The sequence below is a fragment of the Oreochromis aureus genome, linkage group 14, assembly GCF_013358895.1.
Source record: "Oreochromis aureus strain Israel breed Guangdong linkage group 14, ZZ_aureus, whole genome shotgun sequence".
Taxonomy (NCBI): domain Eukaryota; kingdom Metazoa; phylum Chordata; class Actinopteri; order Cichliformes; family Cichlidae; genus Oreochromis; species Oreochromis aureus.
In genome coordinates, this window is record NC_052955.1 from 15,136,649 (window position 1) to 15,151,204 (window position 14,556).

General features: G+C 43.2%; 1 protein-coding gene across 1 annotated transcript in view; it reads left to right on the forward strand.

Moving 5' to 3' along the window:
* The first annotated feature begins 12,570 nt into the window (after window positions 1-12,570).
* LOC116311323 (extracellular calcium-sensing receptor-like) overlaps window positions 12,571-14,556 on the forward strand; it is a 3,447-nt gene continuing 1,461 nt past the window's right edge. Inside the window, exons 1-6 of the mRNA XM_031728400.2 lie at window positions 12,571-12,713; window positions 12,854-13,148; window positions 13,242-13,531; window positions 13,689-13,984; window positions 14,198-14,403; window positions 14,542-14,556. The exon at window positions 14,542-14,556 is cut by the window's right edge and continues 207 nt beyond it. Coding sequence (XP_031584260.1) covers window positions 12,607-12,713; window positions 12,854-13,148; window positions 13,242-13,531; window positions 13,689-13,984; window positions 14,198-14,403; window positions 14,542-14,556 — 1,209 coding nt within the window. The 5' untranslated portion in view covers window positions 12,571-12,606. The remainder of the gene's footprint in view (window positions 12,714-12,853; window positions 13,149-13,241; window positions 13,532-13,688; window positions 13,985-14,197; window positions 14,404-14,541) is intronic.

Consider the following 14,556-nt stretch of genomic DNA (forward strand, 5'->3'; position numbering starts at 1 on the left):
TTCACCCTGCCAACCACCTGTTTGACCTGCTGCCCTCTGGTTGGTGCAGGGGTTAATCATGTCCCACACCTGCAGGCTCACAAACAGCTTCTTCCCCTGGGCCATTTAGACATTAACAAACACAATCCCTCCACACCCGACCGATGTCCACTGTTACATCCCCCAGGAGGATGTCTCTTCTCCCTACTAACCCTTTGTTTTGTCCAGGCTCCACCTCCTGTCCTGATTGGATGCTGCGCAGAGTCTGGCTAATTGGTAATCAGCAGAGCACTATTTAAGGCCTGTGGAGCTGTGCTTCTGTGCCCTCTGGCCATTTTGGTTGCCATACCTGTGCAGGCTTGCATGCCTTTGTACCTTGTATGAGCATTGTTGTTTTCATGTTCAGACTGCTGTAGGGGAGAGCTCCCTTTTGCTTTGACACCCTGTTTTCTCCTGTTTATGTGTTGTTAGGTAGGTTATGGTTATAGGTTGTATATTTTGTTTCTTTGGAGTTAGGTAAGTTTCTTTTATTTCTACATGAGGGATGTTTTGTTTGTTATGTTGGCCTTGGCTCTCCCTGATGTTACACCTCAGTCTGAACCCAAATCTCATCACCAGCATTAAATAAACCTTTTACACTTACCATCTTGGCTCCTCCTTCACTATCCACCTTTATGTTCGTCCCTTCAACCCCCTAGACTAGCCAGGGGACGTAACATAAATTGGGGGCTCGTCCGGGATATTATCCTGTTTAATCCATTTTTTTTAGATGGTGAAGGTTTGGAGTTGTTTGTTTCTGCTGGTGTGTTTGGCAGAGGTAGTTAGTATGGCAACTGGTGTTTTCAATTTGAGTGCATTTTTGAGTAGTCCTTCTTGGGAGGAGTTAAATGTGTGTAGAAAACATGATTTGTTTGCTATAGCAGCACACTTTGAGTTAAATGTATCAAGGCAATTGGTGAAAGAGGACTTGAAAACTGCTGTTTCAAACAAGCGTGTGGAAGAAGGCCTGCTTCCTGTTTCTAAATCACCTCGTTTGCCAGTTCCTCTTGACAGGACCCCTAATGAAGGAGTGAAGCCTGCTGTGTTAAAGGAAGAAGGGCAAAACCCTGCTGCTGTGGAGCAACAAACAGTGGAAAATTTGGGCACTAATGGCTCACCTTCTTTTGCTACTCCATCTTCTCCTCGTTCAAGACAAGAAGTATTACTCAAGGTACGTTTGGCTAAATTACAGTTGGAGGCTCAGGATAAAGCCCAAGCTCGTCAGGCAGAGTTGGAACTTCGCAGGTTGGAGTTGGAAGCAGAGACAGAAAAGGTGTTAAAGCTGACAAGGTTGGAGCTGGAGTTGCAGACTGAAAGGGAGGTCAGACTGCGTCAGTTGGAGTTACAGGCACAGACTTCAAGAAGTACTACTACTCAACCTAGTTCTGCAAATTCATCTGTTGGTGAAACAACCTCCTCCCATGTAAACACAGGTGGTTTTAATGTGAGTAAAAACATTGTGTTGGTACCTCCATTTCGTGAATCAGAAGTTGATACATATTTCAATGTGTTTGAACGTGTTGCTGCCTCACTGCACTGGCCGAGAGAAGTTTGGCCATTGCTTCTTCAGTGCAAATTGGTAGGCAAAGCACAAGAAGTCTGTTCTGCTTTATCTTTGGAAGAAAGTTTGAACTATGATGTAGTGAAGTCTGCTATCCTTGCTGCTTATGAACTTGTTCTCGAAGCGTATAGGCAACGCTTTCGCAATCACAAAAGAGCAGCAAATCAGACTTTTGTACAGTTTGCTCGTGAAAAAGCGACTCTTTTTGATAGATGGATAACAGCAAGTAAAGTTCTTGACTACAACTGCTTACGTGAACTGATACTGCTGGAAGAGTTCAAAAATGGCTTGCCAGAACGCATTGTTGTACACCTTAATGAACAGAAGGTTTCCACTTTGAAAGAAGCAGCTGTGATAGCTGATGAATTTGTGTTGACTCATAAGACTGTTTTTGTGCAGAAACGTGAAGTTACCACCCGAGAACCTCCCCCACGAAAGGATCCTTCAAGCCCACGATGGACTTTTGCTTCAAAGACTGAAAGGGAATGTTTCTATTGTCATAAACTTGGTCATGTTGTTGTTGAATGTCCCGCTTTGAAGCGCAAGAACCAGTCACCAAAAGGAGTAGGGTTAATTAAAACCATTCATGCTGAGAGAGGGGACCAAAGTGAAGGAGTTGATCCCTGCTTCAAACCCTTCCTCTTAGATGGCACTGTGTCATTGACCGGGAAGCCTGAGGATGAAAAACCCATTCGAATACGATCAGTGATTTTATCTATCTATCTATCTATCTATCTATCTATCTATCTATCTATCTATCAATCAATCAATCTTTATTTATAAAGCACTTTTCATACAAAAAAACTGTAGCACAAAGTGCTTTACATGGTTAAAAGCAGCCCACCCCACCCCACCCCACCCCACCCTCCCACCTCCCACTCATTCCCCACACTCTCATTAACAGAAACGGTCATGGATACACACATTCTCTCCACACACCCCCCCCCACACACACACACTTAAAGAGTAAAATTGGGCTGGGTACGCATTAGCCAAGTGAGGAAACACTATCACAGGGAGCTGTCTGCACCGGGAGCCGGTCACAGACCGCAGCCTCCAGGCTGGGCACACAGCAGGAGGGAGGCAAAGAAGCCCCCCAGCCAGGCTGAGAGGATCCACAGAGCCCTAGCAGCCACGGTCAATCACAGCCCCGGTGCAGAGAGCCCCCTCTGAGGAAACACTGGAGATATGACCTATTAAGAATATAAACAGGATAAAAAGATAAAATAAATAAGAGTGGGATACAATATAAATATAAATATAAACAGAGTAAGAAGATAAAAAATGAATAAGAATACAATCAATAAATATTAGGTAAAACTAAATTAATAATATAAATAGAATAACAGGATAGAATAAATAAGCATAAAATAAATAAACGTTAGTTAAAAGCTAAATTAAAAAGGTGGGTCTTGAGCCTGTTTTTAAAAAATGATGAAGCCTCTGCGGCCCTGAGCTCCTCCGGCAGGCTGTTCCACAGTCGAGGACCATACCACTGAAAAGCTGCCTCTCCGTGAGTATGTGTCCTGACTTTAGGGACAATCAAAAGGCCAGTACCAGAGGACCTCAGGGTCCGCGAGGGTTCATATGGTAAAAGCAGATCTGAAAGATAAGAAGGCCCAAGACCATTAAGACATTTAAAACCAATAAAAGAACTTTAAAATCGATCCTGAAACACACGGGGAGCCAATGCAGCGATTGTAAAACCGGTGTAATGTGGGCCCGCCCACTGGTCTTCGTCAGCACACGAGCTGCAGAGTTTTGCAAAAGTTGCAAAGGTGAAATATTCTTTTTGGGGAGACCAGAGAGCAGGGCATTACAGTAATCAATGCGACTGATAATAAAAGCATGCATCAGCATCTCCGTGTTGGCCCGAGAGAGAATAGGGCGGACTCTGGCTATATTTTTTAGATGATAAAATCCAATTTTGGTTACATGTTTAATATGTGGGATAAAACCAAGCTCAGAGTCAAGAATAACACCCAGGTCTTTCACTTGTAGTGAAGGGCATAGTGAAAATGCCTGTAATTTAGACAAGAGTTTCTCTCTCTGAGCCTCAGGACCGATGATTAAAACTTCAGTTTTGTCCTGGTTAAGCTGTAAAAAGTTTTCTGCCATCCAAGATTTTATATCTAGAATACAGTTAAAAAGGGCATCCATTGGTCTGGTGTCATCAGGAGACACGGAGATGTACAGCTGAGTATCATCAGCGTAACTGTGGAAGTTCACTCCATGCCTCCTGATGACACCGCCAAGGGGAAGCATATACAAATTAAAAAGTACAGGGCCTAAAACCGACCCTTGGGGCACACCACATGTCATTTTATGGATCTTAGAGGAGCATGTATCCATACACACCATAAAAGTTCTGTCTGAGAGATAGGAAGTGAACCAGTTGTGTACAGCACCAGAGAGGCCCACCACGTGTTTCAGTCTGTTTAAAAGTATAGTGTGGTCTACTGTATCAAAGGCTGCGCTTAGATCCAGTAGCACCAGGACTGAGAGCTTTTAGGAGTCCCAGTTACATCTAATATCATTTAAAACCTTTAGGAGAGCGGTCTCTGTGCTGTGGTTCACCCTAAATCCAGACTGAAATATCTGTAGGATCTGTTTATCATTCAGAAAATCATTAATCTGAGTAAAAACAAGTTTTTCTAAAATTTTACTTAAAAATGGTAAGTTGGATACAGGTCTGTAGTTATTAAAATCATTACAATCCAAATTGCTCTTCTTCAGAAGGGGCCTCACCACCGCCGTTTTAAAGGCAGCAGGGAAGACACCCAACTGAAGAGAGCAATTCATCATGTATAACAGCTCAGCTTCAAAAAATCCATAAAGTGTTTTAAAAAGTGAAGAGGGGATTGGATCTAAAAGACATGTGGTGGGTCTCACTGTGGAGAAAATCTTCTTAAGGTTCTCAGCATTAACCAGGACAAAGCTGTCCAGTGTCTCCTCAGGTACAATCGAGCCCTCAGATGTGTTTAAAATCATATCACGAGAAGATAAAATATCACATCTGATGGCGTTGATTTTTCCCCTGAAGTGGTCTGCAAACTGCTCACAGAGCGAGTCTGTGGGGGTTCTTTGGGAGCTGTTAAAATCAGGGTTAAATAAATGATCTATGGTGGAGAAGAGGACCTTGGGATTATTTTTGTTATTACTGATTATTTTGGCTTAAGTATGAATTTCTTGAATTCCTTAGAGTATTATTGTAAATTTTAAGTTGCTCGCAAAGTATTTGATGGTTGATTGCATTTTATTTTCCTCCATCTCCTTTCTGCTGCCCTGCAATTTCTTTTGAGTTTTTTGACTTCTTCGTTTCTCCAGGGTGATACACGCTTTTACGCTAATCTTTTGGTGGTGAGTGGAGCAATGGAGTCAAGGCTTTTCTTCAGTTTGAGGTTAAAATGATTAAAAATAAAATCACAGGGTGCAGGTAGAATCACAGGGGACATTCGCTCTAAAACCCTGGTAAAATTTGCAGCCACTTCAGAGGTTAGATAGCGCCTCCTCACAGTTCGCACCGAGGTCTCCCGCTGAATAAAACCGGTGATGTTAAAAACACACAGTAGTGGTCAGAGACAGCCAAGTCAACAACAGAGGACACACTGGTGGACAGCCCATGGGTGATGACCAGGTCCAGAGTGTGTCCTCTGTTGTGAGTCGGCTGCGTGACGTGCTGGGTAAAATCCATACAATGAAGAATGTTTAAGAATTCTTTTGATGTAGGGTCAGAAGGATTATCTATGTGCAGGTTAAAATCACCGGTTAGAATTATCATATTATACTTTGAATGTATGTTTGTTAAAAATTCTGAGAATTCCTTGATAAAAGCAGCACTGTCTTTAGGTGGTCTATAAATTGTGACAGATAAAACTGGAGGGCTGCTAAAAACCATAGCGTGGAATTCGAAAGTGGTAAAATGATCAAATAAAATTTGTTTGGTGGTGAGTGTGTTATTGGTTAAAGATGCAGTCCCACCACCTCTCTTACCACTTCTAATTGAAAAAAAGAAATTAAAATTTGGTGGGGAGGCCTCAGTGAGAACAACTGGTGCATCCGAACCCAGCCATGTTTCAGTTAAAAATAAACAATCAAGTTTATTATCTAAAATTAAATCATTAATAATAAAAGACTTATTCAACAGAGAGCGGACATTTAAAAGTGCCATACTAATTGAGACTGGTGGATTTTTGACAGTAGAGTTCAATGAATGCTGAGATTTTTGAAGAGGCCGGAGGTTATTAATGTTTTTGGAGTTACTGGATTTATGATAATTGTGTTGTTCTCTGTTTGTGATTATGACGGGTATTGTGTTGACTGTGGGAGAGAGAGGTCCGAGTCCAGAGTTTTGTGTATTACTGTTAAAAGTGGAACAAATGTAGGAGCTGGGACCAAGGGGACATCAGTCAGTGGAGGACAGATCAGCGGGTAGTGTCGGTTTGGGGTAATGACAGGGCTGCAGGTCGGGAGTGCTGTACGCCAAATACCAAATTGGCGGACAGCAAACGGCGCCCCAGGCGTTGAGGTGGAGTCCGTCTGCCCCAAAAAGATGTCTCCTCTCCCAGAAGGCATCAAAATTGTTAATAAAACCCACACCGTGGGAGACACAGGCGGAGGAAAGCCAGGTGTTAAGGCTGAGCAGCCGGCTGAAACGGCCTATCCCCTCTGCCGCAGGTGGGGTGGGCCCGGAGATAAAGCACTCACCTGCAACTGACCAAGGAGGCTGAAGAGTTGGAGGAAGTCCAGCTTCAGCAGCTCAGATTGCTGTTTGGGAATGTCATTGGTGCCGATGTGGATGATGAGCCGGTTGGCCTGTGGGTGGGACGCCAGGATGTTGGGAATTCTGTCCACTATGTCGACAACGGTGGCTCCCGGGAACGACAGCGTGAGCGCCCCCCTCATCCGCACGTTCCTGATGATGGAATCCCCGAGGACCAGCGTGGAGAGAGGAGATGCCACCGGGGACTGCTGGCCATCTGATACGCCCGCGCCACGGCACCGGGGGTGTTCAAATGGAGATGCACCAGCCGGAACGCGTGAGTGACTCCCAGGTAGCCGCGCCGTGGGTCCTCTTCTCCGAGGAGCCGGGGTGAAGAAGAGTTCTCCGCGGCGAGTTTGCGCCACAACGCCGGGCTGCCCGCCACGGCTCCGGGGACGTAGTGGTGGAGATGGTGCAGACTTCAGCGACACAGTGGGGTGGCGAGGGCTAGCGGCCAGAGGAGGAAAGTCCACAGGATCCAGGATACTGAATTTATTCTCCAGCACTACCACACCGGAGGGGTGAGGGTGCGAGAGACGGATCCTCCTGGCCCCTCTGCAGCCACTGCGCGTCCCAACCATGGTCCATGGCGCTGGTTGGAGTGGAGTGGAGCTGACCAGAGCCTTGGGTCTGGCCCCTAGTTGAAACCAGCAGTTCTCGTCTGTGGCAGAAACACCAGCGACACAAGTTTGGAGCCTGGGTTGACTGTTGGCGGGATCTTGGGACACAACAGCTGGGTGGTGCACTGTGTCGGCTAGCTCAGCGCTAGTAGCGGTGGTTTGAGCTTTGCCAAGGAGGATCGTGTCAAGATCGCGTTCAGCCCCCTGGATTTGGTATAATGTGGATATCCTTTGTTCCAGCTCGATCACTTTTTGGCTCAGGTTGACGCAGCTTTCACAACTGGATGTTGAGGTAAGTGGTGCCATTCCGAAATCTCGTACCGGTGACAGCGTCAACAATTATCTGATGTATTACCTTTGAGTGACCATTCCTCTTGTCATGGTAGCATTCTGATTCAAGGAGTTGAAATGGGCTATGTTGAAGCTCCTTTGCATTATGTCCACATCAAGTCAAAGTTGGTTAATGGCATCTTCTCTGTGGCAGTACGCCCCTCACTTCCCATAAAAGGGTTGCAGTTCATTTTGGGGAATGATATTGCTGGTGGGAAAGTGCAATCTGTTCCCGAAGTAACAAATGATCCAGAATCAAACTTGAAGAGCAACGACCTAGCAACATGTTTCCCATCTGTTTTTCCTGCTTGTGTTCTCACCAGGGCTCAAACAAGACGTAAAGCTGCAGAAATTGATTTGGCAGACTCTTCGTTGGCTCAGGCTCTGGCTACAGATGATTTGCAAACCCTGATTGATCTTCAAAGTGGCTCAAAGGATACGACTGAGAAGTGGAAGGATCTCCATCTCTCACAGTTAGACTTGCCAGTCACACGTAAAAGCCTTATTGCTGCTCAGAAGTCTGATCCCTCATTGACTAAATGCTTTACTTCTCTTTCTGAAACAGGAAATAAAAAGGCTTCTTATTTCTTGGAAAATGGGGTTTTGATGCGCAAGTGGACTGCACACCCAAGTTTAACAGCAGATGTAGAGGGAAGCTGTTCTGATGACTGTGACTGGAGCACTACTTATCAGATTGTTGTGCCTCTTGAGTACCGTCACTACGTAGTCTCCCTTGCACATGAGCACCCCCTGTCTGGCCATTTGGGAGTTACAAAAACGTACAATAAGATACTCAACCATTTCTTTTGGCCAGGATTGAAGGCTGATGTAGTTGAGTTTTGCCGCACTTGTCAAACATGTCAGATTGCAGGAAAGCCAAACCAGACAGTTCCTATTGCTCCTCTTCATCCTATACCAGTACTTGGTGAACCTTTTGAACGTGTCATTGTGGACTGTGTTGGTCCATTGCCCAAGACAAAGAATGGTAATCAGTTTTTACTGACTGCAATGTGTACTTCGACTCGTTTTCCAGAAGCTGTCCCACTCAGAAGAATAACTGCACCTTTGGTGATTAAAGTTTTGACAAAGTTCTTCACTACTTTTGGTCTACCAAAAGTAGTCCAGACAGACCAAGGAACCAACTTTCTGTCTAAACTTTTCAAGCAGGTCATGCAGACTCTTGGGATTAAGCATGTTGTGTCAAGTGCATACCATCCTGAGTCTCAAGGAGCATTAGAGCGCTGGCATCAGACACTCAAGGCAACGTTGCAGAAATACTGCTTGGATACTGGAAAAGAGTGGGATGAGGGAGTACCCCTGATGGTGTTTGCCATGCGTGAAGCTAAGCAAGAATCCCTTGGGTTTAGCCCAAATGAACTAGTGTTTGGTCATTCTGTTCGGGGACCTTTGAAGTTGTTGAAAGAACAGTTCTTGTCAACAGACCATGTTGTGAAAACTAATGTTCTGGATTATGTTTCACAGTTCAGAGAGCGCCTCCATAAGGTCAGGTTGGCAGCTGCAGAAGCCCTCTCCTCTGCTCAGGGGAAGATGAAGAGTTGGTATGATAAGAAAGCCGTTCCTCGATCTTTCAATCCAGGTGACAAGGTTTTGGTTCTTCTACCAACTGCTAGCTCTGCATTGTCTGCCCACTTCTGTGGACCATACCAGGTGGATAAGAAAATAAATGACACTGACTATGTGATTAAAACACCAGACAGGAAGCGTAAAACACGCTTGTGCCATCTTAATATGCTCAAATCTTTTCATTCTAGAGCTGATTCTCTCTGTGGTCCTGCAGATAAGTCTGTGGCATCTCTGCCAGAGCAAATCCCACCTCCAGAAACTCTCTTGTTGAACTCTTCCTCAGGACTGAGGTCGAGTTTAGATGAAGATGGGCTCAAACTTTGTGATGCCAGCTACCAGAGTGCCAGAATGCTTAATTCTGAGGTACTGTCCCAGTTGTCTACATATCTTTCTCACTTGACCCGTGAGCAACAGTTGGACATTGAAAGGCTTGTCAACATTCATTTAAAACTCTTTGGGGACATGCCTTCCCGTACTACTGTAATAGAGCACGACATTGATGTGGGGAATGCAGTGCCTATTAAGCAGCATGCTTACCGTGTGAATATGGCAAAAAGAGAAATGATAAACAAAGAAGTAGACTACCTTCTGAAGCATGGATTGGCTATTCCAAGCTATAGTCCATGGATGCTCCTGCTACCTTCCAGAGGTTAATGTCAACGGTATTATCTGGTGTGGCAAACTGTAATGTTTATCTTGATGATGTGGTCATCTATTCTTCCAGCTGGTCAGAGCATGTCGACACTTTAGCCACTGTGTTCAAGCGTTTAGCTGATGCTTCCTTGACCCTCAACTTGGCTAAATGCGAGTTTGGTAAGGCTACAGTGACCTACCTTGGAAAGGAAGTTGGGCAGGGCAAGGTTCGCCCTATCAGTGCAAAGGTTAATGCCATCCTCAACTTTCCTGTGCCAACAACACGCCGTGAGCTGCGCAGATTTCTGGGGATGGTTGGTTACTGCAGGTGTTTCTGTAGGAATTTTTCTGAAGTGGTAACCCCACTGACAAACCTGTGCAGCCCGAAGGTACCATTCATTTGGAGTCCTGAGTGTCAACATGCTTTTGAATGTGCAAAAGGTCTTCTGTCGAGTTCACCTGTTCTTGTTGCTCCAGACTTTTCTAAACCATTCAAGCTTGAAGTGGATGCCAGTGAGGTGGGGGCTGGAGCTGTTCTTCTTCAAGATGATGGACAAGGAGTGAGTCATCCTGTCTGCTTCTTTGGCAAGAAGTTCGATACTCAATAAAGACGGTACTCGACAATTGAGAAGGAGACTCTAGCCATGCTTCTGGCTCTTCAGCATTTTGATGTGTATGTGGGATCTACTTCCCAACCTGTAGAGGTCTTCACTGATCACAATCCTCTTGTGTTCCTCTCTCGTATGTATAACAACAATCAACGACTGATGAGGTGGGCTTTAATTTCACAAAACTGCAACATTGAAATAAAGCATAAGAGAGGATGTGAAAATATTGTGGCAGATGCCCTCTCAAGAATGTGATGGTGTAAGGTTAACAAACTTATACGTTTGTTTTTCTGGGTGGGGGTGTTACATCCCCCAGGAGGATGTCTCTTCTCCCTACTAACCCTTTGTTTTGTCCACTCCACCTCCTGTCCTGATTGGATGCTGCGCAGAATCTGGCTAATTGGTAATCAGCAGAGCACTATTTAAGGCCTGAGGAGCTGTGCTTCTGTGCCCTCTGGCCATTTTGGTTGCCATACCTGTGCAGGCTTGCATGCCTTTGTACCTTGTATGAGCATTGTTGTTTTCATGTTCAGACTGCTGTAGGGGAGAGCTGCCTTTTGCTTTGACACCCTGTTTTCTCCTGTTTATGTGTTGTTAGGTAGGTTATGGTTATAGGTTGTATATTTTGTTTCTTTGGAGTTAGGTAAGTTTCTTTTATTTCTACATGAGGGATGTTTTGTTTGTTATGTTGGCCTTGGCTCTCCCTGACGTTACACCTCAGTCTGAACCCAAATCTCATCACCAGCATTAAATAAACCTTTTACACTTACCATCTTGGCTCCTCCTTCACTATCCACCTTTATGTTCGTCCCTTCAACCCCCTAGACTAGCCAGGGGACGTAACATCCACTCACCTCATCAATCTGAGCCATGGTCTGAGTAACCCTCATCACTCAGGCCACTCACATATGGACTCTATGCTCAGACCAAGTCCTTTGCACTACTTCAAAGCACTTTGTTCCCCAATGTATACTTTTCTCTTGTTTTCTATATATCCCTCTTGATTGTATATATTTCTTCAGTTTATTGTTTATTACTACTATTTATTACTTATTACAATTATTTATTACTTTATTACTGTATTACTATTTATATTTCATTCCTGCATAGTTGGTGTGGAGCATCCATAATTTAGCTGTATATGTACAATGACACAAAGTGCTGTTCCAGTCTATTTTATTCTATTCCTTTTCACAGGAAAACTACTGCCTATAAAAAGATTATCAAAAACATAGAAGAAAATTGGCAATGTAAATAAATCAAGTTTCTTTACTTACTTGTCTACCTTTTTATTTTTAGTACTGTTAACACTATGGAGACCAAGACTCATGTGTAGACATGTATCTTGTTCATTGTATGTTAAGCTTATTCTGTACAGCTGGCTCCGAAGTCAGTGACCACTCAGAGAAATCTAAGGAATATTGGCCCTCATACATGCCTGTGGAACCTAAATCTCCAGTTTAATCACCCATTCTTGCTGATGTTTGCTGCCATGTTTTTACTTTACTTTTGTTGTATAGCAACAACAACACAGGTCAGAGCACCTTAACTTGTGATTGTGATTCCAGTTAAAGTAAGAGCAATTCTATCCGAGGAAATACTGGCTGACACTGAAGAGAAAAAGTCCTTTTAACCAGAAGAGGAAAAACAGCAGACATTATAATAGAAACAGTGATGGTTGTGTTTTTCATTGTTAGTGTATATATGAGTACTGGGGAGTATTAGCCATTTTTTAAGTTGTTAGTAGTTTATGATATGTTTTTGTGATTAGGCTATATTTCAAATGTCTTTAGTTGACAGTAAAAGATGAAGTGCTCATATTTTTTTTTGATCATGTTGTCCACTAGGTGGTAGTAGCAGAGTGAGACTTTACACTTGTAGCTTCTTTTAATATTTCTTAGTGAATTTTCAGCATTAATTTGCCAAACACTCTGTGTAGAAATATTGTACCAGTTACATGACTGCAAACATGCCAACTTAGAACTCTCAACACATAAACTGAGCTAAATGTATTAAACATCAAATGAAGACACATTGAATGATAAGATAATTTTAGGATATCTCCAGGGCTTGTCAGGGACAAAGTTTTTTTTTTAGCTAAATGAATCCAGTTAAACTCATATTATCTGTCAAGGCTGTGTATAATATACACTCCTGTTTAGAGTAATGAATGACCTTTCAGACCTTTAATCAAAGACCACTGCCCAAGGTCATGTCCTCTTGAAGGCGTAGAACAGAGCCCTCTGTCTAAAACCCTATATAAATACCACTTACACACATACCTGACATCAGGGAGAGATGGCAGTCTCAGTTCTTTTAATTGGTCTGGTATCTGCTTTGTGTTTGTTTCAGCTGAACTCAGTTTTTGCCTTGGGTGTGTCTCTGGATAGTCTGAATCAAAGGAGTAGCTTTGCAGCTGCTTGGGCTGGTACTGAACCTTCATCTGAGAAATGTAAGCTGCAGGGTAGCACTCATCGACCGGCATTCTCAATGGATGGGGACTTCATTATTGGGGGTGCTTTCTCTCTTCACTCCTACACGCAAACAGTGAGCCATGATTATACCATCATGCCTGAGAAAGTAAGATGCAAAGGAAGGTCAGTATGGAAAAATTATGAAGATGTTGCATTTATTGTAATAGTAATCTTTCTTACTGTGTGTTATCTGTATGAAATTTAATTGGATCAAAATCTATGTAGCCTAAAATTTTAACAGTGAGTTGACTGTCTGTCTGCAGCATAAATGCCGATGAGCTGCAGTTGTTACATGCAATGGTCTTTGCCATAGAAGAGATTAACAACAGTACAGAGCTGCTGCCCGGAATCAGGCTTGGGTATCAGATCTATGACTCATGTGCATCAGTTTCCATGACAGTGCATTTGGCATTTCAGTTTTTGAATAGCTTGGACCTTGTGTTTCACACTGGCAAAACCTGCTCCCAGTCAGGTATGGTGATGGCTGTTGTTGGTGAGTCTGGGTCTACGCCATCCATCAGCATGTCACGAATCATCAGTCCCTTTAACATTCCTCAAGTAAATACTTAAAGTTTTTGTCAAACTAGGCATTTAAAATATGCATGCACATATGCAGTTCTTATAGGATTACCTTATCTTCTTTTGTTTTAGGTGAGCCCCTCTGCCACATGTGCATGCTTGTCTGACAAGGAGCAGTACCCAAGTTTTTTCAGAACAATCCCCAGTGACCAGTTTCAAGCTGATGCGCTAGCTAAGCTTGTAAAACAGTTTGGCTGGACTTGGATAGGTGCTGTACGATCAGATACAGATTATGGAAATAACGGCATGGCATCCTTTCTAGAAGCAGCAAAGAAAGAGGGGATCTGTGTGGAATACTCTGTATCTTTCTATCGGACACACCCACATAGCAGGATACAGAAAGTGGCAGATGTTATCCGCAGGTTCTTACATCAAAGATTTTGGTTCTGGGAATTTTTTAAATGATTTTTTACGAGGTTTTTTGTTTGTTTGTTGGATTGATATACAAAAATAAGTTGATGACTAAACATTTTACATAGCTGAAAAAATTCTTCTAATACAGTGTATTTTTTTCACAAGTTCTACATCTATGGTAGTGGTGGCATTTGCACCATCTGGAGACATGAGGATCCTGCTGGCAGAACTTTCACGTGAGCCTTTCCCACCTCGACAGTGGATAGGCAGTGAGTCATGGGTGACCAACCCAGAATTAAGGAAGTACAGTTTTCTCACTGGGGCCATTGGATTTGGAATTCAGAAATCTGTAATCCCAGGTTTCAGAAACTTCCTGTTAAATCTCTCTTTTGCTCAAGTGGCTGTATCACCATTGCTTACTGAGTTCTGGGAGGATTCCTTCAACTGCACAATAAAAGAAAGTGAGAAACATTTTTCGATTTTTGTTTTTATTGGTTGGTAAATCTTAACCTATATGACTTATATAACCAATTTTGGACAGTCAGCCGACACTATTACTGTGGCCCCTTTTCTCAAATGTGACTCTTTGTTTGTTGAGTGATATGTTCAAAGATATGATGTTAAATGCATGAATTAAATTGTCTGTCATTGTTGGTGCCCTTTTTTAATTTTAGGTGATTCTGCAGGAAAGAAAGTATGTAATGGAACTGAAGATATAAAGACTCTCCAAACCCCGTACACTGATACATCTCAGCTTAGAATTAGTAACATGGTGTACAAGGCTGTGTATGCAATTGCACATGCCTTTCATAATGCATTATGTCAGGGAAGAAATGTCACAGCTCAGTGTGACAAACTAACCAAATTACAGTCCGAGCAGGTCAGTAAAAATGAATCAGTCATTGCAAACATGTTTCACTGTCTCTGAGAAACCTTAAGTGAAATATTACTTTTAGTTGTTCGAACATTGTTTTATTTTTTCTTTCCCCTCCCTTTATGTCTCAATTCATCCTTACAGATTCTAACTGAGCTG